Raw genomic sequence first — 25,860 nt, 5'->3', positions numbered from 1 at the left:
AAAACGCTACAGTGGCACAGCTGCAGCTATGTCACGGTAGCATTTCAGTGTAGAGACCTACTATAGCGACGGGAAGTAATCCATGTCTTCTGTCCATCTAGTGCTGTCTACACCAGATTTTTCACACCCCTGCGACACGTAGCTATGCTTAATTAACTTTTCAGTGTAGACCAGCCCTGACTGTAGACCATGAGTGCTGGCAGTGGGATCCATGTTTCAATGTTGCTGCAAGCAGCAGGTTCTGAGGCAAGCATCTCAGAGCTGTGACCTCTGTCAAGGACTTTTCATAAGGCAGAAGGCCCTGGAATCCTCTAATCAGGCCTTCAGGTGCTTCATCCTAACTTCTTAGCTAGTGCCAATGAGCTCTCGAAATGAGTTATACCTTTGGCTCTGACTGAACCAGTCAGATCAAGTGAACCCTCTGGTTACCCTGGCAGGCATTATAAAGATGCTGATCTCTTTCTAGAAGGGGGGAAGGAGGAATAGGAGGGCTTACAAAGGGAGAAACTCCTGGGTTATAGCTGACCCTAGCAAACAACATGATAATAAAGGGGTAGTGTTATTTTTAAATATATTGTCATTGATTTATTGTATGCAGAGTAGATTCTCTCTTTAATGGAATCTGGTAAATACAAAGCTCAGCATGATGGAGTAAATGTTGATTATATATATATATATATATATATATATATATAATCGTCTTAAACTATTTCTTTGTAAGCTTTGTGGGAGATGTTGGTGTGAAGGAAGGACTTGAATGCGGCAAGGTGGTGGCCTTGCATATCAGTTAAAGAAGGGCATTAGCATGTTTGGCCATGATCTGAAAGAAAACACAAATGGTTTGGGAGAAGAGTATGAATAAGGTTTTTTGGATGATGTCCTTGGTAGAGCAGAGGGAGCATGGAAAAACAGGGAGCACAGTGAAACAATGTAATAAGACAAGGCCTGATAAATGAGGAGGGGCAGTTTTCTCAACGAAAATGCTGCCTGCTAGTGAGGCAGTTTTACTTCAGAACTTCAAAAGTGTAGTTCTCACCAGTCATGTTTAAGGAAAGATGTGAAAAATGGGTTTGTTGGACATTGTCTTCCAGTATTCTTCTAAAACAGTTTTTCTTAATACAGAAGTTTAAGAAACAAGGATAGTAAGAAACTAGTACAATAATTCTTTTTTGTTTTAAAGGTATAAGCCAATACGCCGGCGAGTAATTTGGCTGATCGGACAATGGATTTCTGTAAAATTCAAATCTGACATGAGACCAATGTTATATGAGGCAATTCGTAACTTGCTTCAAGACCAAGACTTAGTGGTATGTATACATAAATGTAACTATCTTTAAGAAATATTTTGGATTATGTTTCATTTATTTTTTACCTAAATTTAGATGAAGAATTTTAATTTCCTACACTTTAGAATTGAACAGTATATACTTCAGGAGCAGTTCCCAATGTTATACTGTAATTGAGAGTTGTAAGTTAAAGCGTTGCAGGTTTTTCTCCATTTTCTAACGCGATGATTACAGGGCTAGCTGTGCCTCTGTCCCCTTCTTTGACTGTCTGAGTGCACCCCCTCAGGTCTTATGCCTCATGCCCTTAGCTTTTCTGGGGAGGAGTTCTGCAGTTTTCCTAGTCTTAGACAGGGTCTCCAAGCTACAGCCCCCTGTGCACAAACTGTGATTGCTCAGCCAGCCTGACTGGGTTCAGCCCCAGCAATTTATCCGGGGACTGTGACCAGTGATTAACACCATACAGCTTTCTTAAAATGAAAGATTGTTTAATCTTAATGGTAGGAACACAGCAAAGCATAAGAAAATAAAAAAGGATTATAACACAATGAAAGGTCTACACGCATAGCTATCTTACCTGCAGTCCTAGGTAGGCTTACCTTACCTCTGGAGTCTGGTTCATCTTAACTCAATACTCCAGTCTTCTCTCTTCAGGTATGGTGTCTCTTTAAGTCCAGCCAAGTTCTTTGTTCTCTCCTATGTCCCTTGAGCCTGGTCAAAGTGGTTTGGCCAGCTCCCAAGGGTAATGAACTTCAAAGTGGTGGTTTGTGCATTGTCTCAAGTGTTTTATGAACAGCTGGTTTCAGGAACCATTGTGGTTCTTCCTGCATAGGTGCAGCCAATTCCTGTCTGAATTAATTCTTTATACTCATACAGTAAATAACAATAACAATCAGACAAACATAACATATACTCATAAATTATGGCAGCAGAAATTATTCACAACCAACAGAAACTACTTGCAATGAAATTCTGATGTTCACTGAATCAGCTTCATTGCTCTTTTTTCTTCAGCAGCAGTGCCCTTCACACTAGATTTCCAGGTTTCTATTTAAGGGAGATATTCCTGTCACATTCTGGGGTGCAATCCAGACTTGTAAGGGGTTGTCACCGCGTGCTTCACAACTTTGGGTGCCTCACAATGCTTTGCTGTTGTAGTCCCAACCTGGGCTGCTCACAAACAACCAAAAAGCATGCAGGTCAGATCCTGAGTGTCTGTGTATATTTCCAGTCCTGGCCCACCAGACAATCAGCAACACACCAGTTACACTGGCTTCCACCAGCCTTGGTTAGTGCTTTCAGGATGACCTCAACACACTCTCAGTCCCAAACTTTTCAAAAACATGTGTTCTGCACTGTCCAGCCCTTTCATCAACAGTTCAGATACGATTTGTTGCTCCTGTAAGGAGACAATATTCAACAGTTTGCTACTTTAACTGGAGTTACCAAACTGTTCAATTTAAGCATAGCACTGGATTGTCTTAAAGATAAAACAAGTTTATTAACAAAAAAAAAAAGGGATTTTAAATGATTTCAAGTATTAAGTTTAGATTAAGTTAGAAGTGATTACAAGCAAATAAAAGTGAAAACACATCTATAAGTCTAAAATTTCATCTGGTAAGTTTTGGTTCAAGGCTTTGTTTAAGATGGCTTTCCCACCCACAATCTTCCAGCGAGATAGTGACTTATCCTTTCGTTAATCGGGATCTCTGCCAGAGGCCCAAAAGTGCTCATGCCTTTTTCTTCTTAGGTGAAAGAGAGAGAACTTGAGGTTTTCTTCCCCTTTCTATTATAGTCCAGTGAATCTTTTAAGTGGATTCTTCTGAGGGTTACCCTTCAAAGTAAAGTTTATCCAAGCAGTATAGAAGGCTACATGGAGTCTGGTGGTATAGGAGTCTCCATGCTCTTTCTTTTACCATGCGTGTTTTCTGAAATCCAAATTGTTCTGTTTCCTGCCATCTCCTCCCCCTCTGTTTCGAGGACCATGTTACTACTTCTAGTTAAACTGAGGTAAACACACCTTCCTTTATTTAGGATAGGCTTGTTTAACAACTTTTATCTAGTCAGGGCTATATGGTTTTGAACATATGCTAATAACATCATACGGGGGGAATTCATAACTTTACATATAATGTTACTATATATGTTTCACTGTGATATTCTTCAACAGTCAGTTATTAGTTTTCAAATGATACCTCATAAGGCATATTTTGTACAAAGATTATTACAATAGTGTGTAGGGTGTAAATTACAGGGGTGCTTTCGGTCACAGTTCCCCACACAGATTAGTTGGCAGTAGATTAGATTATTGTCTTAAATGCCTTCTTTATCTTTGAATTCCTTTTATTTTGATGAGCAGACTTTATTGGGACCATTTCTCTTCTAGTCCTCTCCCACTCATGGAGGGGCCTAAGGGTATAAAAGAACAAGTGGCTCCAAATGCCCTTAAGTTCCTTTGACTAACTCAGGGAAATGCAAAGAGTCTACAGCCAGACTGGTGGAAAAGCTGCATGCCAATCCAGGTCTCCCACTGTACAAGGACATTTTCAGTTACCCCAAAGCACGACTTACATTGAGGCATCCATTGTGGTCTCGATTGCCAGATCGGAATCTGTCAGCAGCAACACTATGGAACGTTGAGTGGTCAGCTAAAGATGTTTAGAATTGTTTCCTTGTTGCCGATCTGACCATTCAACCGCCTGGATTTGACCTGCCACGTCAACTTTGGAGACTGCTGAACAGATTCCGAACTGGCCAAAGAATATGCACATCCAATGTCTACTCATGGGGTCTGTGCGATGATCCACATTATCATTTTGGCCTCCGTCAGTCAACGGCACGTGTTGTTGATGAGTGTCAACTGACAAGATTTCATGGTGGCCTAACGGCCCTTCACTGTTCTGATGAAGCTGCTGTTGGGTGGCTCAGCAAGCACTGCAAATGTTAGAATTTAGAAAGTTGCTTTCCTGTCTCATCTATAAAAGGTTAGATTGAATTGCAGGATTCATACTAACAGAATTGAATTGAGTAGGTCTATCACTTGTATGTTATGTATATTTAATATGTATCCATTGCTTTCATCACTACATTCCTCTGTTAAACACTCTAATTCTTCATTTTAATGAATGTCTCCTTTTGCCATATCTGATACGTGCTATGTAATTGCATCTGATCAGCATATTGTAGATTAGTTGTGTATATGGGAATTTCTCTGGTTAGAGAAATATTTTTTTGCTTTGTAGAGAGCAGTGTGCAGTGAAACCACTGTGCACAACTTCTCAGGAAAGACAAAAATATTTGCTTAAGAAAAGTATTGTTCTGCTGAAGGTGGATTACATTTATTGCCAAAATATTTGGGGAAGGTTTGGTTTCATCTCAAGTAGGTATTTTAGAATGGATGCTTATAATAGTGGTGGCCTTAAACAGCTTCACTTTATATTATGTCTCATTTACTAATCATTCTAGATAACTGTCAAGAAGAAATTATTCAACTGTGAATAATTAATTACTTTGAGTGGCCTCTGTATACTCATGTCATCATCCCATTTTCCAGTCTAGTGTCGTGTTCAATTTCCATCTCTTTCAGGCCACTAACCTATTTGTATTTCATCATTCTCACCATTGCCAGGTGTTCAACTGCCAGGAGATATCAAAGTGTAGTCAATTAAGTTCAGATTCAGTATCTAAAGGGATGCCTTTGCACCGTCTTTGTCATAGAATTTTGCAAAGTTGCTTTTGAAGCTGTATATGGGCTTTAATTTTATCTCTCACCTGAGATCTGATCTGAGAGAGTGAAATCAGTCATTTCTAATACTCTTGACCTGCCATCCAGAGCTGATGCTCATTTTGGCAATTCTACAGTCCTTTGCTTAAAATGCATTACCTCACTTTACTGGACATGGTGCTTGCTAACCTCCCACAAGCCTCACTATGTAGAGGCCACTTAAAGAAAGAGAAGTTACCTAACATTAACTCTTATTCTTCCAGAATCTTGAGTTAGCATATTCACACTCTTTGCTCACCTTCCCCACTTCTCCAGAGCCTTAGGAGAATCACTGAGTTAGTGGAAGGAACTTAAAGGCATAAGGGACCACTTAATTTTTTATACCCTCAGAGCCCTCCATGAGCGGGAGCTGACTAGAAGGGAAATGCCCCAATAGACTCTGCTCATCAGAAGATTCCAGTGGCTTGCAGTACAGACACCTTACCTCAGGAATATGGATATAGAGAAGCAACATTTTTGAAGAACAACAGTTACTATAAGTAATTTTCTTTCTAATCCCTACATCTAGCTACCAAGAATAAACCACTAAAATATTTTAAGTATCTTAAATATAATAAAGAGCAATTAACAGTTCACTAAGAAGCTAATCCGAAGAAGTGGGCTGTAGTCCACGAAGGCTTGTGCTCTAATAGATTTGTTAGTCTCTAAGGTGCCACAAGTACTCCTGTTCTTCTTTTTAAGAAGCTAATGCCACTGACAATCTGATGTGGACTGGACTCAGAATTAGGCTCCCAGGTTGGTTTTAAAAAAAGAAAAGTGTTGTTGTTTCCACACTTGCATGTGGAATTTTAGATCATATACATAAAAGTGGTGACTTCTGGCTCCTGGGTACCGATGTAGCCAAGACTGTGAGATTGGTAGCTAAGATTAATAAAAACCTTGTTTCAGTATTGGCATTCTAGGTAAATAAAACGTGTGTAATTTTTATCATTTAAAAACTAGGAAATAAGTCAAAAAACTGTTAATAGAAAATTAATGGTGCAAAGCATTCAAGCCAGGAAATGCAATAGTTAAGATTTCACATGATCACATACTATCATTTCCAAAGGTCACTTCTCCCAGCATGTATCATGAATGCTATAGTGAATGAAGCATATATTTTTAATTGACTTCATTAGAACAGATTTGAAGAGATGGTGCACACACATCATCTGCAATTTGTCAATATTTTAAAACCTTTATGCAAACTGAAGTTATTAAATCGTTAAAATATTTATCATGAATTATCACTGTTGAATATTTTTGAACTGAGGGCCAAATTTGGCTCAATTATGGCATTGTAAATTTATGGTAAATTCACTGACACCCCATCCCCTGCATGCCCTCATTTGTGGGTGTGGACACTTCATGCCAACCATTCCTAATAGTAGACTCTAAACCCACTGCATTTAAACTGTCCTCCCTGCGATGATCTGATGCCCTTAATCGATGGACACAGCAGATACCTCTTTTGCCTCAAGGAGGAATATATTCCTGATAGGTGTTCCATCTGCTGCTCCTCCTCATTCTGAACCCAGAAATTTTGAGATACCAGAGTCAAATTAAACCTCTTGGCACAATCTCTGGAGATCACATCTGATTCTGGAGAGGAGTTGTCCTTCAAACTGGGGCCAAGGAGATTACCTTGACAAGTGCCCGAGCTGCTAGGCACCCTGCCTCATCTCCAGCGAGAAGCAGAAAACTAAGAGTGCCAAGACCATTGGCACTGTTGCCAGGATCCCCAGTGCTGTGACCACATCAACCTCCGCACCATCTCCCAAGCAGAGGCCCCCACTGCTGTCCTCTTCAGATGCTGAATGATGCTCCCACACTGCGAGAAAACACAGTTTAGAATAGGTCAACATGATCATTCCACAAGGAGTCGAGGGCCAGAGATAAACCCTCTAAATCCTAGCCTAGCTAAATGATAGCAAGCCACTATTGATGAAGAAGGCTTGAGAACCTGTGGCACTAATACCAACATCAGTGCTGAGATACTCCTTGGTACTGATTCTGGAATGACCAATAAGCCATTTCTGATACAGAGGTACATTTTCGAGGAGCCACTTTTACACCTCCTCTTTGCATCAAAACTGGTATCATAGGTACTGGCACCAGCAACGTCAGTGCCGGAACTACATCCAACTGCACTGCTGTTCCTGGAGATGTACTTCTGGTTTGTGACCCCAGGTTGTTCTTCCTTCCTCACTTCAAGCATGGAACCCTCTCCTGAGAGATGGTTATCTCAGAAGAGCTCAATCACGGGCTCCCGATGCATTAAGTCCCAGATTGGAGCTTCTTCAGAGGCAGTCCCAGTCTTTATTGGCTTTGGTAGGTAGAGCACCTTCCCCAAAACTGGAGGAGTTCTGGTGAAGAAGCAAAGGTGGCTTGAGAGACACTTCAGCTACCTTCCCCGGCCTACCAAAAAAATCCTTCTCCCCAATGAAGCTGTCACATTGGCACTGACACCGGCCATCAGTGATTTACATGTCCTTGAAGAACTTCTCTAAAGAATAGCTGAAGCCTTGGCTATTGAGGCAATGGTGATCCAAGAGATTATGCACAAGCTGTTTGATAACCTCAGCTCCTCGGTGCCCACAAGCCTTATTTTTCCAATCAGTGAGGATATATTGGCCCTAGGGAAGGGGCTATGCCATGCCCTGGCCTCTCTTCCCCAATTTCAAAGTGAGTAGAAAAGTGCTACCAAGTCCCATGTATGGACTTTGAGCAGTTCTACATGTATCCAACACCAGGGTCTCTTGCCATTTCTGCAGTCTAAGCGACCAGGTCCAGTAAGAGGACTCCAAAAGACATGGATTCCAAGAAACTGGACCTTTTTAGCCAAAAGGCTTATTAATCAGCATCGTACAATTGAGCATTGCAAACTGCCAGACCCTGTTCAAAAAGTACAGTTTTTTTAATGTGGGAAAGGATGACACCTTTCCTCTCTTAGCTCCCGCTGAAATGCAGGGAGGAACTGAGAGACACCCTCAAGGAAGGGCAGTGTGAGCCAAAACAGCAGTAGTGGCAGTAATGGACATGTCCGATGCGGCCATTCAGTCCATGACTACAGCAGTCAAAATGATCTGGGCTTCCTTGTAACAGGTGTCTGGAATTCCAAAAGCGGTCCAGCTGACAATTGAGGTTCTACCCTTTGAGGGCACGCCATTCCCTTACTAATTCGAAGGCAACCCTTAGATCCCTGGGAATTTACACTCTCACGCCATACCATAAACCCTTCTGGTACCAGCCACCTCAAAGACTGAGACCACCATCTTATTCCCATGGTGGTTTACTGGAATAGCCACTCAGAAAGAGACCATGCTTCTCTACGAGATGCCTGTTATCCTGATCATCCTCCATCATGCACCAGCCTCCCTCCCAAGGGCAGCAGGTTTGATGAGATGGTCAAGAGCCATGCCACAACTATCTCAGAGCTGACCTTCAGAAACCTTACTCATTTCCATCTGGTCTGATTGAAGATTTTGGTCAACAAATGGGTGTTGGACACCATTGTCTATGGCAACTCCATCCAATTCTTTTCCTTGCCCCCTGCCTGCCTCTTTCCCCATCCCTCTTCGGGGATCCTTCTTATGACAACCTATTACAAAAAAAGGTAGCCTTGTTTCTTCAACTAGGAGCAGTAGAAGAAGTTTCTCAAGTGTACAAGGGGGGAAAGTCTTTGCCAATATTTTCTTATTCCAAAGAAGAAAGGGGATCTGTGTCCTATCCTAGACATGAAGACTGAACAAATATGTACCTCAACTCAGATTCACACTTGCTTCCGTTATCTGATACTTCAGGTTGAGGATTTATTTGAATCTCTTGAAATGCAGGATGTGTATTGTCACATTGGCATCCACCTGGCCCATAGAAATCACCTGAGATTTACTGTGAGGCCAATCATTACCAGCACATGGCACTGCTCTTTGAATTCTGCAGGTACTGAGTATCTTTACAAAATGCCTTGCCATGGTAGTGCTGGCATACCTAAGGAAATATCCACATCTGCCAGTATATAGACAGACTGATCAAAGGCAGAACACATTGGGAAACTCTAGATAACCCTCAACTATGTCCTCTCTCTTCACATGGTGGGGCCTCCTGGTGAACTATAAGAAATTGTCTTTTTCTATCACAGACAATGGAGTTCATAGAGGTCAGGATAGATTCCATGATAGCAAACCCATACTATAACCATATGGAAGATTCCTCTCACTTCAGTCGTTAATGAAACCATGCTATCACACCTGGCTATGACAGTGTGTATTTACCTCACACTATTAGGTCATATGTTTTCCTCCTGGTCCTATAGCACTCAGTAGTGCAGATATTGTTAGACAATAAATTGGTTGATGTACTACATAAACAAGGCGGTGCCTGTTCTCCCCCCCCCTTTGCAAGGACGCATTCAAGCTATGAAGCTAGTGTTCTCTCCATGGCGTAACAGTAATCTTGAACTTCCGAGGCACTAGCAACAACTTGGTGGACTTTCTCAGTAGACACAAGTGGTCACTGCTGAAATCGATCACCAAGTCAATATTCTACCAGTGGGGCAATCCAGTGATAGACTACTGCTGTTTTGGCTAGCACCTGCCCTTCCTTGAGGGTGTCTCAGTTCCTCCCTGCATTCCAGCGGGAGCCAATACAGGAAGAGTGTCACCCTTTCCCACATTAAAAAACTGTACTTTGAGAACAGGGTCTGGCAGTTTGCAATGCTGAATTGTCGCATGCCTATTAATAGGCCTTTTAGCTAAAGAGGTTCCATTTCTTGGAATCCTTGTCTAACCTAAATCTCCCTTGCTTCAATTTAAGCTAAGCAGATGGCTGGAGCATTTTACACTATTTGGCATTCTTAAAGATGTGTGGCTTCATTCCAGATATGAGTTGCAGTAAATAAGTGTGACAGGAGTGACTGTAACAACTATTTCCCTTCTTAGTATTTTGGGAAAAGCCTTTTCCTGAGTTGTCCTGAACAGACTTCAGACCCTTTCAGACAGAATCTATCCTGAATGACAGTGCGGCTTCAGAGCTGAAAGGTCTACTATCAACATGATCTTCTCTTGAGACAACTACAAGAGAAATGCAGAGAACAAAAAAGGCCCCTCTACATAGCCTTCATCAATCTCACAAAGGCTTTTGACTTTGACAGAAGTGGACTATCATGCTTTTAGAAAAGATTGGATGTGCCCTCAAGCTCTTAAGCATGATTCGATCCTTTCATGAAAACATATACGGCACAGTCCAATATGATGGCTCAGTGTCTGAGGCTTTCCAGATTTGTAGTGGAGTTAAGCAAGGTTGTGTACTTGCCCCAACTCTGTTTAGGGTCTTCTTCTCCCTGCTACTGAAACAAGTTTTTGGTTCCTCAACGGAAGGAATCTACTTATATACAAGATCTGATGGAAAGCTTTCAGTCTTGCAGGACTCAGATCTAAAACCAAGAATCGGGAGGCCCTTATCCATCACCTTATCTTTGCTGATGACGCAGCAGTGACAACCCACACAGAAGCTCATCTTCAAAGCCTAATGGACAGTTTTTCCAAAGCCAACAAGACTTCGGGCTAACTATAAGCCTAAAAAAGACTAACATAATGTGCCAAGGAGTTGAGGAAGGACCCTCCGTTAAGATCAACAACTATGAACTTAAAGTGGTGAACAAGTTCACATACCTGGGCTCCACTATCGCAGTCAGCCTTTCACTTGAAACAGAACTCAACATCCGCATTCGAAAAGCCACCACAATAATGTCTAAACTGAACGAGAGGGTATGGCTAAACAACAAACTGACAGAACACACAAAGATCTGTGTGTATCGTGCATGTGTTATCAGCACACTTTTGTATGGGAGCAAGACATGGATCCTATACTCTCATTAGGAAAAGAGGCTCAACAGCTTTCACAGTCACCAGCACTGAGGTGCTCAAACAGGCCAGCTTACCCAGCATGCAAACACTCCTCAAACAGAGACGCTTCCGCTGGCTTGGGCATGTGTGCCGAATGAATGATGGATACATCCCAAAGGACATCCTCCACGGCAAATTGGCATCTGGAAAAAGATCCAAAGAATGCCCCAAATTGTGTTTCAAGGATGTGTGCAAGTGAGACCTCAAAGAAATGGACATGGATGTGGACAAATGGAAAGATCACACTCAGGACCGCAGCCTTTGGAACCAAGAACTCAACAAAGGTCTCCGGAGTTATGAGAGGAAGCAGTCCAGCTTAGCAGAGGAGAAGAGTTCGCAGAAGACAGACCCCAAAGGATCGAAACATCACCTTTAAATGTGACAGATGCAGCAGAGATTCTCTCTCTCTCGAGTGGGTCTCTTCAGTCACGTTTGCGGCTGCCATAAAACCAACTGAGTAAATTCTTTACCTCTCTGGGGTGCATACCCATGGTCTCTCGAGATTGAAGGATGCCTACTAAATCCTACTTTCCATGGTTCTTTCGGCATTCAGTAGCACTGAGTCCCAAAGGGCCCCCAAGCGCTTTCTGAGAAATGGTGCTGTTTGTTTAATGTAAAAGATGTTGAATTAGGTGTCATCTCTATGATGCAGGCCGTTCTGTTTATATTGTTTTATCAGCTCTCCTAATGGCTTCATATAGCTCTTGAGTAATATGGGGGAGAGGAATAAATCATAGGAGATTCTACATTACTGTTTTTGAGGTGGAAAAACAGATGCCAATAATAGCTATCTAGATTTAGTCTGAGTGGAAGGTCTTGAGCCATATCAGGACATTTCTGTTCACCTCTGCAGCTTCCTGTGGATGGGACAGGTTTGTTTGGTGATCAACGATATCATATGCTGCAGCGAGGTCCCACGGAATAAATATGTGTTTTCTTTCCGTGTCTGTGATCAGGACCAGAGCAGGATACCAGTAGCTGACAGTTGGCATTTTGGAAGCTAGCCAAAAAAAAAAAAAATAGCCTTCGTTAGTTAGATACTGGTTATTAGGTTGAAGTCTATAGCATCGAGCAGTGATTTTTGTAGTGCTCGGTGGCCTACTGCATGGTTTAAGGTGAGAAAATAGAATCCTTAAATTTTCTCTGTTAGAAGGGGTCCCAGTGTTCTCTCTTACCATCTAGATGGGGCAGGGCTAAGTGTCACTGGTTGTGGCCTTGGTTGCAGTTAATGCTTCCTTGATTGCTACTTCTCATAATTGTCTGAATTCTTGGAAATAGGGTGTTCGTGGGCCTGTAGTTGATTTGTTGGTGGTAGCTCATGAGAACCGTCCCAGAAACAGGTGATGCCCTCTGTCTCAAGAATTCTCATCACAGCCATATGGCCCACTTCTGCAGTCTTTATTAGACTTAACTGAGTGTTTTGCCTGAGTAGGGACTGCTGAGTAGGTCCTGCAGATGGTGTGATTCTTGGCAATTTGTAGTAGTTTTTTAAATCCTGAAAAATTCTAATTTATGCAAAAACTGCTCCTTATAAACAATATAAAGCTAAAAACCCTAGGAAAATATAGAAATATGCCAGTGTTAAATTAATTTAATTTTATCCCTGGAAACATGTAAAGTATATGTGAAAGCTTAACAATTTCAGATCTGAAAACATTACCCTAACTTCTGTGAGATAATCAAAGTAATATTTAATAAGGGTAATAGCATGATATTTCCTGATTTTTGTCTTTCAGGTCCGCATTGAGACAGCTACAACACTGAAGTTAAATATCCTTTTTATTAACTACAATTTTCTATTTTATTATTTCTTCAAAGCTACTGGAAATTAATGCTTTTTGATCATTAATAATTCACATTTTAATAGTAATTGTGTAGCCTCACTAACAGTTGAATATCAGATTGAGTCAAAGATATTGTAATAATGTTTTTCAATCTTCAGTTTTTCTTTAACTTTTGTTCACCTGTAGATGACTTTGAGTTTAGAACTGACCAGTTTTTACCGGTAAGGGCATGTATGTGAGTGTGAGTGAGTGCTTGTGTGGGTAGAGGAAGGGAGGGAAAGAAACAATTCCAGTTCCATTTCAAAAGAAACTGTTCAATAGTTGCTGTATTTATTTAACTTCAATAACAAGAAAAAAACTATTCTGTTGTTGCACAGAGACTTTATTGTGCAACAGTTAAGGTTGCCACACACACATCTTACCTGACACAGAAGCAAGGAAAAGCCTCCTGACAATACATATATTCTCCACTCTTCCACCCACAGATACACACCTTGTCATTACCACACATCACAGACTAAACATTATTCCCAGTATGGGTGCCAGTCTTTACTAAACTACCTCTTCCACATATCCCCGATTTCCCCTCCGAGCTCCTTTCTGCACACACTGCTTCCTAAACTACCCTTTGCCAGAAATATTAGTTGTGGTTGTTAGGTGTAATGCAATGTATTAGGAATGTAGCAGAATTTCCCCAATGTTTATCTTTGTGAGCACAGTGTTGGCAGTAAGTAAATAATGAGATGGTAATCACCGTACAATAGATTGTGGTCTGTTTCAGTTAAGGTTATTTTGCTGTGATATATTTGATGAACTATAAAAAGTATCATCTTGTAATTTATACTGTTGAACACTTGTGTCCACATGCATTATGCATTTGGTATTTTTGCTTTAGCTGTTTGAAATTGTTGTGATAAGTATTAAAAATGTCATTAATAATAACTTTAGGAAACAAAATTGTTGTCAAAGTTTACAATATTTCCAGACCTCTAGCAAATTATCAGAGACTGCTTAAGAGAATTTGCTGCCCTATGCAAAACTTCTGTGTGCCACCCATCCCTGCCACCCACTAGAATAGATGCTCTAAATTGGGGGGGAGAGCACACGTAGGACTTTCTGGGAGGCGGGATTGTAGTGAGCCTTCTGGTCTTTTGGTGCTTATGGTAGCATAACCGGAGAGGGGGACTTGCAGCACCACTCACTAAGGTTTGGCCCAGCTGCCCCTTTGTCATGACAGAGGGGCAGCCAGGCCAAATCTGAGAGTGGCGTTGTGATCTGGTGCACAGGGTTACAGCGCTGCTCAGGTTTGGCCCCTGCTGCCCTAGCAGTTGCCTCGTTTTCTTATAGCTAGAGTGGCCTCTGAATATCATTCTCTCCAGAGGTGCTGATAGCTTCCAACTTTTAGGAATTTAAACTTTGAAGTAATTTTAATACATTTAAACCTGAGATCAAAGCTTATTGAAACTGGTCCCATGCTTGAATTCCTATGTAAGGCTAGTACATGTTAGGTACTGAAACTTTGTAAAATTCAATTTTGGATTATGAGTGGTCAAAATTATTAGACTATTTTTCGAAATGCAAGACCAACATGTTGCAGAACTTCCAACACACTAAAAATTCATGAGAAATTTCAGCCCAGTGCTGTAGGCAGATAAGAAAATTGCTGTTTTAGATTTCTATTTGTATTCTTGATAATCTAACTAATCCATAGTTTACTAATTTCTTTTTATTGTAGTATCTGGAATCCATGTTCACTCTACTCTTTCAGCTACTTCAAGAAGTCACAGAATGTGACACAAAGATGCATGTTCTTCATGTTCTTTCTTGTGTGATTGAAAGAGTCAATATACAGGTAACTGTTACAGACTATAATATTAAATTTGAAGCCTAGTATACTTGTCCATTGATGAGAGCAAAGAAGATTTTTTTCCTATTTATTGCTATTACATTATATCAAAATAATGGAATTAATTACCCTGCAGTGTTTATTTTATTTCAGTAATCTACACAGCTCTGCTTCTACTTCCCCTGTTCATATTTTTTTGCCCAAAATACTTGCTCTGCCTGGTCTCCTCCCACTCAACTTTCTGTATTTTTTTTGCTGTTTCCTACATGTGCAAAATTTAATTTAATTTTTATAATTCCCTTTTTTGTCTTAGACTTTCAGCTCTAATCAGCTTCTCTCACTTCTGATTTTTAATATTTTTTGTTGTAACTAATTACAAGATGTAACAAAGAGTTCTGTGGCACCTTAAGAAAGCTTATGCTACAATACATCTGTTAGTCTTTAAGGTGCCACAGGACTCTTTGTTGCTTTTTACAGATCCAGACTAACATGGCTACCCCTCTGATAATTACAAGATACATTTTTTGAGGTGCCTATTACTGTAGTGTCTAGGCAGTTTAGTTTATAGCAGTTCAAGGTCATGGAGCTCAGTTTCCTGCATTGTTTTAAAGTCACCATCAACTACAAGGTTATAAGGTTAAAATTGTTGACCTCACTTTTTACTACTTCCTTTCCTTAGTATGGAAGTATATTTTCAGTTTAAATTTAGGACATTTAAGATGTTCCTGAGGAAATAACATTTGATTGTTGTCTGCAGTCAACTTTTTTAGGGTACTCGCCTCAAGTGGGGTAGAGAAAGGTAAGGCAAGGTAGAGGTGGTAGCAGTTCTTCTGACCTGTAAGTGGTCCTCGAAGCAGCAGCTTTCTTTGTGAATCTCTGAGACAAATGTAAATTTTCTGTTTATCCCCTGTATGAACAGAGAGCCTGCTAGTGGATCCTCACTCCTTTCATAATTGTTTCTTCTCCCTCCACAATAGTTTGTCCTAGTGGCTCCTCCTTTTCTCTTCATGGAAGGAGCACTGTTGATTCCTGTTTTTCCTTTACCCATTGATGGAGGTCTTGATATAGTGATAGGAGTAGTAAGGCTGATAGTGGCTAGATGGGGGAGGTTGAGGATAAATGATACTTAATTTAAAATAGTTTTAAAGTAATTGTTTTATATCTCTGGCACACTTTTGTGTGCATTGCTCATCATCTTGGATTATGAACTCTTCAAGGTGAGGTTTGCATCTTACTCTACATGTGGAAAGCACTTAGCACATTCTGGGTGCTGCTGTAATGCAGATAATAAAGGTATGTACATTGTGAGAGTGTCTGGATAAGAGATGAAGTTCACCTGAGATTTACTTTGGCTCTAATACTGATGCTGCTCTGGATTACGTGAGTGTTTGAGGCACATATAGATCCTCTCACTTGGACTCCTTCATCACTGGAATTAGTTTTGGGGAAATGCAACCACCTAGCACAGTCCTTAATCTCTCCCAATTTACACTAGCCAGCTGTGTTGATTGATGCCTGGGTCCATGAACTGGAAATTGCTGGCAGGCAATATTTTTCTTGTCATTTCTGGCTGAAATAGTATACTATGCTTAATTAAGCTGATGATTTAGTGTATCCTAGCTTTAAATTTAATTCTGATTATTAAAATAGGGACAAGAAGCATACAAAATATGTAATAAATCAGGCAAAATTTACAAAGTTTTTGTCCATACTTTGTGTTGAACATACCATGGTAAAGAAAAAACAAGTTATGTGAAATGATTGCTTTATAGGAAGTTATCCTTTCAGCATTAAAAACTAATGTGCAGAAGTGGTTAATTTATGATACTCTATATAGGTAGCTAACAAAATGAATTGGAAATCTGGAAATTTATAAAGAAAGATAATTATACAACATGCAGAAGATGTTAAAAATTACACATCTGGTAGTTTTTATTGTTCAATTTGTTAAAACACCTTTTGATTTATTCTACTATGATGTCATAGAACTCATGCCAGGAAGAACTTTTACAATGTGCAATAAGGATGTGCAATAAAACTGTAATTTCATGTTTCAATTATTTGAATTGGTGTTAAATACAACATGTTGTATTATAGTTGCATTCGTTTCACAGTTGTGTTCATGGTGGCTGGGCTCCCCAGATATTAAAAGATGCCTTTTCTGTTGAGAAGCATTCCCATCATTGATGGGAATTCTCAGTGTATACATTGCTTGGGAGAGTTGCATATTCTCAGCAAGTGCAAGATTTGCACTTCTTTTAAGGGAAGATACCGTAAAAACAAGGAAATTAAGTATAGACTATTAGTGATGGAGCAAGCCTTAAGACCGGCTTTGGACCCTGATACAGAAAACCCCCATGTACAGGGGCCCTCTGCTTCTGTTAATGCTCCATCTATATTGAGTTTCCAAGATGAAAGCAGCGTCAATACCATGGTCTACAACACACTCTGTCCTACAGTCACTCACCTGATGGAATGATCCTTCCAAAGTTTGTGCAGGAATCTCATTCAGACAGACTCCTTCTATGGTCATGATAACATTAGACACTTCCCTCCTGGAATGGGGAGCACATTTAGGTCCTCACACAGCCCAAGGCAAATGGTCACAACAAAAACAATGCTTGCACATCACTCTTCTGGAGTTAAGGATGGTCAGAAATGCCTGCCTCCTATTTTTACCCTTAATCAAAACCAAGTCAATCAAGATCATAATGGACAACATAGCTTGTATATATTATATCAATCATCAGGGAGGAGCACATTCCTCCTCTCTCTGCACTGAAGTAATAAAGCTCTGGAATTGGTGGCTGGCCAACCAGATAGTCATTTTGGCTTCTTACTTCCTGGGTATACAAAATTCCATGGCAGACAACCTCCGAAGACATTTTCCCCTAAATTACAACTGGGAGTTGGAGTCTCAAGTCTTCAAACAAAATAATCCTATCTTGGGGGTTTCCAGAGGTCAATCTTTTTGCCACTGCAACCAACACAAAATGCAGAAAATTCTGTTCCAGAGGAGGACTCGATCCCCAGACTCTAGGAAACAGCTTTCTCTTTACATGGGGAAAGTGTCTTTTTATGCATATCCACCAACTCCAGTGCTCTTAAAGGGTCTCAACAAGATTGAGAAGGACTGAGCCAGGGTCATTTTGACTGTACCAACTCATCCAAGACAATTTTGGTTTTCTTATCTCATCAGACTCACTGCTCACCATGCATGGCAGCTTTTGATCAGTTCTCAACTGTTGTCTCAGAATGCGGGTTGAACACATTACCCCAATCTGAATGTTCTGTAACTCCAAACATGGCTCCTCAATGTTTTTTGGGACTAGATAGAAGCATCCTGTTCATTGGGAGTACAACATGTGCCATTAAATAGCAGGAGGGAAACAATAAGACACACTTACCTTCAGAAATAGAGACATGTTGTCTTTGGTGTAACTGCCGTCATCTTTTGCCTGTCCAACCATCTCTTTCCAGTCTTAGGTTCAATTCCAATAGGTAATCCATCAAGGTTCACTCAGATCAATAACAGCTTTCCACTTGCCAGAAGGTTTGTCAGTTTTCACACAGCTGACTAAAGTGAGATTCCTGAAAGATTTTATGAACCTTTTTCTACAGATTAGAGATGCTAATCTGCTTTGGGATCTCACCTTGTTCTTAACCATCTTATGAAACAGCCTCTTGAGCCACTAGTTATGTGCTCTCTGTTACAGTTGTCTGAAGGCAGCCTTTTTGGTGGCCATCACTTCTGCATCAAGGGTTGGGGAGATTGGGACTCTAATGACAGACCCTCCATTTACTGTGTTCTTCAAGAAAAACGGCATCTTTACAACCCCATCCAAAACTTTTACCTAAGGTTTCTTCTGTGTTTCATATTAACCATACTATTCACCTTTCAGTTTTCTTTCCTAAGCCACATCAGTCTATGCAGGAAGCTACATTCCATGCACTGGGTGTTAAGAGGGCATCGGCCTTTTACTTGGACAGAACCAGATCATTCAGGAAATCCCCTAGACTTTCTGTTTCTATTGTGACTAGGTCTAGTGGATTCACTGTCTCCATGCAGAGACTTTGATTGATCTTTGGATGTATTATTACCTGTTATAATTTGGCTCATATGCCATCTCCCGTCTGAGTGACTGCACATTCTACTAGATCAGAATCTATGTCTAGCCCTCCTCAAGGATGTTCCAGTTGCTGAAAACTGCAAAGCTGCATCATGTACTTTGGTGCATACTTTTTCCAGCCATTATGCTGTAGTTCACACTGCTAGATTGGATGCTGCTGTAGGCAACATAGTTCTCTCTTCAGTGCTGGACTCTGTTCCGAAACTCCTGCTCACTTAAGGGGGTTACTGCTAAGGAGTCGCCTGAAGTGGAGCACCCAGAGGGATACTACTCAAAGAAGGAGAGGTTACTCACCTTGTACAGTAACTGGAATTCTTTGAGATGTGTGTCCCTGTGGTTGCTCCGCTACCTGCTCTCCTCCTCCTCTGCTTCTGAAGTTTCCTCTGTGGGACTTTGGAGTAGAGGGTGGTTCATACACACAGCCTTATATAGCCTCAGTATGTGGCATGAGCATATATGTAGGGTGCATGCGCAGGTTGAGTGGGCACTGTTACCAAAAATCTTTAGTCAAAGGCACAGAACACATGCACACCTGAAGTGGAGCACCTACAGGTGGACACATCTTGAAGTCCAGTACTGCACAAGATGAGTAACCTCTCCTTTTCTTTTACTGAACTTGGGTTTTCTTGGACTCTTTCTTCCCACACAATTCAATTATATAGGCTGTTCTAATCCATACTTTAGACGAAACCATTTCAATATGAAAACATCATCCGTTTTTTCTTTTCATACATGACTAAGCTTTTACTCACATTTTCATAATGTCTGCTATGAATAACATGTTCTGTGTAACCGTTACATAGTCATGGACCATTTAAATCTCTTGGTAAGAAATGTTAGGAATTTTTGTTAATGAAAAAAAGGAGCATGTTCAAAACAAAAATATATTTAATATTGTGACAAAACCAACTGAACATAGCTTGTGCAATTTTGGCTCAAAGATAATGTGTGAAATTTTTGGAGATTTAATAGCTTTTGTATAGTTTCATGGTTAAGTAAAATATTTTACTCTGTTAAAAATATTGTCATTTTGATTTCTTGACTATAGATACGGCCATATGTAGGATGTTTGGTTCAGTATTTACCCCTGCTTTGGAAACAAAGTGAGGAGCACAATATGCTGAGATGTGCCATTCTAACCACTCTAATTCATCTTATTCAGGTAAAGTATCAAAATCTTCCTGATACTTTCTCACATTTGTATATTCTGTGTAACATTTTATGCTGGTAAACTGAAGGTAGTATTTAGCTTTATAGAGTATTATTTACATTTTAGTTATCCTTAAATGCTTTATAAAAGTATATTAGAAACATTGTGCTATAATTGTGTAGGCAAGCATAGCAAGTATTATACATACAACAGTTTTGTTTACATAGTTTTGGCCATTAAAAGTTGCTTTATTGAGTTTTGTTGTTAAGTTAATCAAGTTAACTTTTCATTTAGAAAAATTTTGGAATTGTGCCTTTTATCTTCTTTATGAAGTAATGAAGAATGCCTGAAAGGTTTTAACAATTTGCTTTTTCTGGCTTCTTCCCCTTCCCTTAATCCAAGGTGTTTAGGGTGCATGTCTCTTCTTGCAAATACTGGAGATAGTTCAGAGTTGTCCACAAGGCTCTTGGGTTTGGCCACGTCCCTTCCACTTTTGCACCACATTCTTTGCCTATTGAGAATGAATCCCTTCATTTACTCCTCATTTATATCTCAGAGGATGGAGAGCTCTGAGGCTTGAGACGCTGTCCAAGCCATCTCACTCTGAAATCTAAGACCCAAATCAGAGAAAGAAGAGTTCTTTCCCTTGAGATATGTTTGGATCCACAAGGGAGGTGGTAGCCACTGGCCAGGGAGAGAGAATAAGCAAACTAAAGGCAAGGACAAAGATGAATTCAAATAGGAATGGAAAACTTCTGAGAAAATTAAGAAGTTCTGTGCTGGGTCCTAGAACACACACATTTTCTTATTATCCTACCTCAGGTTGATGAGGCAGGGCTATCCCAGGTAAAGGGTTTATCTGTTGAATTTTCAGGTCAAGTTAAACAGTTAGTTTTCTGTACAGCACTGCTTGGCTTTTGCCAAATCATAACTCACAATCCACTTATTTGAAATTGCATTAATTTTCTACAGTTCTCAGCGTCAGTCTCCTTCCACTGTGGATAAACTGAATAGAAACCTTTTTGCTTTTGGGGACTGCCCACCCTATGATATTCAGTGCTGTTCACACCTGTTTTTATAGGAAACATTATAGAAGAAGAATGAGGGTGACTCCAGTTTCTTTAAAAAGAACAGGAGTCAATTTCTTTAGGAGCTCTCAACATACTCACTCTTTCCTTCCTATTTAATAAATGAAAATGTACTGTCATTGTCTCTTTTTTCCTTGATGTTTAATATAAAGTATTCTTAGTTTTGACAAGAACCAAAAAGCAAATGAGATGGTAGCTTTTGGAAAAATCACACCTCAGACAACTCCATCTTTACACAATACCAAACCAGCCCAAACAGGACCAAGTACTTGTTTTTAAATATGTTTTTACCAGCTTTTATAAAAGGAAAGCGGGGGAGGGATAGCTCAGTGGTTTGAGCATTGGCCTGCTAAGCCCAGGGTTGTGAGTTCAATCTTTGAGGGGTCCATTTAGGGATCTGGGGCAAAAATCTGTCCGGGGATTCGTCCTGCTTTGAGCAGGGGGTTGGACTAGATGACCTCTTAAGGTCCCTTCCAACCCTGATATTCTATTATTCTAACCCTAATGGGGGTACGGGGGAGCTGTATATATGATAGTTGAAAGTGTGCTCTATGTGCAGCTGTGGTATTTAATAAAATAGGATACATAAGGAATAGCATGGAGAATAATACAGAAAATATTCTAATGCTATTATCTAAATCAATGCTTTGTCCTTTACTGGGAATACTGCATTCAGTACTGGTCATTGATCTCAAAAAGGATATTCCAGATTAGAGGGAATCCAGAGATGATCAGTAAGAATGAGTAGGGGACTGGAAAAACTCTCACATGAAGAGATATTGAGATTGAGCAGAGATTCACGGCACCACAGTACAGGGGAGTTACATGGCACCAGAGGAACTCCAAGTTCTTGAGGAACGTGAGTCGTCTTTATTTTCAGTTGGGTTTAGCATTGCCCCTGTATGTATTCTCACTGTTTCATCAGTAATGGGCTTCTCTCTGGCACCAGTCGCTACTACTGTGTTACAACCCAATACTCTTGCCTCAGCAGCCCATCTTTAGAGGTAGAATTTTCTTGTTCTTCATTTGGCTCATAGCACAATGGGGAAGGATCTCCCACATATTCTCTTCGGGCCTTTTCTTCTGAGTTCTTGGGTTGGAAAGGGAGTCTAGCATTTCCTATAAACCTACGCTCCATAGGAATTATGAGGGTAGCCATATTCCCTGGTACTCTTCCTCTTGTGCCCCTGCTTTTTACCTGTTTAATGTTCCTGCATGGCCATACTGGAACCCTGGGGTCCTTATCATGAGCATCCTCCTCATGCTCCACCTTATAATGAGACTTCTACTCAGAAGTAGATAACAGTGCAACATCAGAATCTCCTCAGGATCCTCAGCCTGCAGAGGAAGTCTTTGAGGAGGAGGAACAGCTCCAAAATGAGGACATTACACCCCAGTTGGGTATTTCATCTTTGTGTCCAAAGGAGATGGTAATCTGTTTAGCACAGTCTCATCTGGATGACTATAGAGGTTTTCAGGATTTACTGAGAAAGGTTGCTGAGATTAATAACAGCCATACTGGGTGAGACCAATGGTCCATCTAGCCCAGAGTCTTGCCTCTGACAGTGCCAGATACTTCTGAGGGAATTAACAGAACATGACAATTTCGTTTGATCCATCCTCTGTTGTCTCTCCCAGCTTCTGGGAGTTGGAGGTTTAGGGACATCCAGAGTATGGGGTTTTGTCCCTAACCATCTTGGCTAATAGCCATTGATGAACCTATCCTTCATGAACTGACCTAATTCTTTTTTTAACCCAGTTATACTTTTGGCCTTCACAACAATTCATGGCAATGAGTTCCACAGGTTGACTATGTTGTACGAAGTAGTACTTCTGTTTGTTTGTTTTAAACCTCCTGTTAGTTTCATTGGCTGACTCCTGGTAAGTATGTTATGCAAAGGGGTATGTAGCAAGGTCTCAGTTGGTCCACCAAACCACTGGGGGGTGGTGGGGAGCTACTGCCTTGCCGAAAGGCCTTGGTCATATCTCTTCGTCGATGGGGAATTAGCGGAGGGAGATGTGCCGTCGCAGTTGGCGCGACACAGGAGTACTGGCCAGCGACCATGGCACACCCCTCATGGTACTCTGAGGAGCCCCTCAGGCCGGGGAGCTCCATCTCACCCTCAGCATCAGGCTCATTCGGGCTCGGGTCGCTGCCCGACTCCTCCACTTCCTCGGGGTACTCTGGGGAGCGCCGTCAAGAGTCCGTGGCGCGCCCCTCAGGCCGGGGAGCGCCGGCAAGAGTCAGTGGCGCACCCCTCAGGCCAGGGAGCGCTGGCTAGAGTCCTTAGTTCTTTATTGGGGTTCTGCCACCCTGAGGCGGGGTGGCCGGGGTAGGGGAACGCAGGCCCAACCGACTCCACTGTGTTCCATCCCAGGGCCCTGACAGCGGTGGGAGGAGAGGGTCCCACCACTGGGTCAGTGGGGATCCATCCGCAACACACTGATCAAATACTGATTCACCACACTGTCCAGTTCTACCCCTGGGCCACTTCCTACTTCTCAAGTGGGTCCCTCGGGTTCCTCCAACTCGTTGGGATATTCCACCTCCGGTAGCCTCGGTAGCTCCATCTCACCCTCAGCATCAGGCTCATTCGGGCTCAGGTTGCTGCCTGACTCCTCCACTTCCTCGGGGTACTCTGTGGCCAGCAGTCCTGGTAGCCCGAGTCCTTCCTCAAGGTCAGGTTTCCCCTGCTCCAGGGCATCTCCTGGTTCGGCAGCAGGGTCTATAGGGAATAGCCAGCAGTCTGGCTCTGTCTCCCTCCCTGGTGCTGCCCTGAGTGGGCTAAGGGCCCCCCCCTTTTGTAATTCCTGTTCCACCCTCCCCTTCCGGGGGTGGAGTAAGCTTGCCCTGGCTCCTCCCACTCAGGCTGAGAGAGTGGTTCTTTACGCTCTGGTTCGGAGGGAGGCCACCCCAGCTCCCTACAGGGTAAATAACACTTTCCTATTAAATTTCTCCATATCAGTATGATTTTATAGATGTCTCCCATTTTCCCCTAGTCGTCTCTTTTCTAAGCTGAACAGTTTGTCTTTTTAATCTCTCCTCATATGGAAGCTGTTCCATCCTATTAATTATTTTTGTTGCCCTTCTCTGCACCTTTTTCCAATTCTACTATATCTTTTTTGAGATGCGGCGATCAGAACGGTATTCAGTATTCAAGTAGTGGGCATATCATGGATTTAGATATTTTCTATCTCATTCCTAATGGTTCCTAACATTCTGTTAGCTTTTTTTGACTTTTACTGCACATGGAGCGAATGTTTTCAGAGAACTATTCCATTTGAGGAGGTGCAGGAGACCCCTCACAATATACTTTAATGCCAAGAAGAGTAGCTCTTCCCATTAATGAGGGTTTATTGGAACTTGCTAAAAATATTTGGCAAACACCAGCAACTGTCACCTCAAATTAAAAAAAAAAAAAAAAAAAAAAAGGCAGACAAAAGATACTAAATGCCATTTGTTCAGAATATCTTTGTTCAAACCTGGTACAGGCTCTTTATTTGTGGCTGCAGACGAGAAGATTAGACAGCCCCAACCCAAGGTTACTCCATTTGAGGAAGAGTTGAAATAACCAGTTCTGTTTGGTCATAGGTGTTATTCATCGGCAAGCTTACAATTTAGAATGTTAAATTGTCAGGCCCAGCTTGCCTGCTATTTTCTTAATTATAATTAAGTTCACAGATTTTGTTGATAAGTTGCTATAGAAACATAGGACGGACTTCAAATTCCTAATAAATGAAGGACAGTTAGTTTGCAAGAAGCACTGGAAGCAGCAGATGGTGCCTTGTGATCTATGGCAATATCTGTAGTAATGGGGCAATCTTCTTGGCTCCAAAGTTTCAGAATCCCAAGAAAAGTGCAGTCAACAATGGAGGATCTATCCAGAGTTTTGATAGCAAACACTGAAAAGTAGAGTTGGGCAAGGCATATAATAAAATCTCATTTTTGAGGGCTTATGTCAATCTCTGATTATATGATATTAGAAGGAGATTCCCCTAGAGTGCAGATTATCTCACATCTGCCTTCTGGGCGTTTCTTGCATCTTCCTCTAAAGATTATGGTGCTGGTTAGTTTTGGAGACAGAATAGAGGACTAGAGGGACCACAGGCCTGGTCCATTCTGGCAAGTCCTATGCTCCAATGAAATATATTTTCATTTGTATACTAGGACACTGCTTTCTGAATATATTTATTATTTTTGTGTAGCAGCTTTGATTTGTTTTCTTTGTTTAGAATCTTTAAATAGAGAAGTCCTTCCTCCCTTTTGCAGAGGCATCTGTTATTTTTACATTGAGATGCTGCCTTCTATATGAAACACTTCTTTCTTCTAAAGACCTCATTTTTGTTCTTTCCTGACATCCAAAGATACTTCAGATTTGGCACTTTTCCCTGTGTTCATTCTGTGGAAAGACAAAGGAGAAAGCATCTGCTCTAGAAATACATGCTTTAGCAGTTTTCTACCTCATCGGGAATTTGCTCAGAGGAATTCACTGAGACTTTCCAAGAGACTACTGCTTACCAGATGCCCTAATAAATATAGCTCTGTATGTATCTCCAGGAAGTCAAAGCAGTTAACACTCGTGAAAAAGGAAAAATAAAGGCAGCAAGTTATGAAAGTTGGCAAACTTTGTGTTCTTTTCTTCCATATATAATCTCTTAAAAAACAAACTAGTTAACAATCTATGGACAGAAGACAAAATTAAATACAGGATCGAAAGAGAAAATACAACATAATTCAAAACCAAAGTGGGGCCTGAGGTCTAAAAAGGGTTATCCAAATGATATCCTCAAAATAATTCAAAATCAGGCATGAAGTCCAGAGTGCAGCAAATAATGGGCACCGAAGTCTGTGATGTTGATGGAGAGTATGGTCTAAAAGGGTAATTCTCAGTGATGCAGGAATAAGGACC

General features: G+C 41.1%; 1 protein-coding gene across 1 annotated transcript in view; it reads left to right on the top strand.

Annotated features, from left to right (window-relative positions):
- The window catches only part of IPO11 (importin 11), a 230,789-nt gene that overhangs the window by 63,999 nt on the left and 140,930 nt on the right, over positions 1-25,860 (top strand). Inside the window, exons 15-19 of the mRNA XM_054033042.1 lie at positions 1,181-1,307; positions 12,689-12,722; positions 12,917-12,957; positions 14,472-14,588; positions 19,761-19,874. Of these exons, the coding sequence (XP_053889017.1) occupies positions 1,181-1,307; positions 12,689-12,722; positions 12,917-12,957; positions 14,472-14,588; positions 19,761-19,874 (433 nt within the window). The remainder of the gene's footprint in view (positions 1-1,180; positions 1,308-12,688; positions 12,723-12,916; positions 12,958-14,471; positions 14,589-19,760; positions 19,875-25,860) is intronic.

This window comes from Malaclemys terrapin, chromosome 6 (assembly GCF_027887155.1).
Source record: "Malaclemys terrapin pileata isolate rMalTer1 chromosome 6, rMalTer1.hap1, whole genome shotgun sequence".
Classification (NCBI taxonomy): domain Eukaryota; kingdom Metazoa; phylum Chordata; order Testudines; family Emydidae; genus Malaclemys; species Malaclemys terrapin.
Note: the sequence above shows the minus strand (reverse complement) of the source record. Positions and strands in the feature narration are given on the sequence as shown.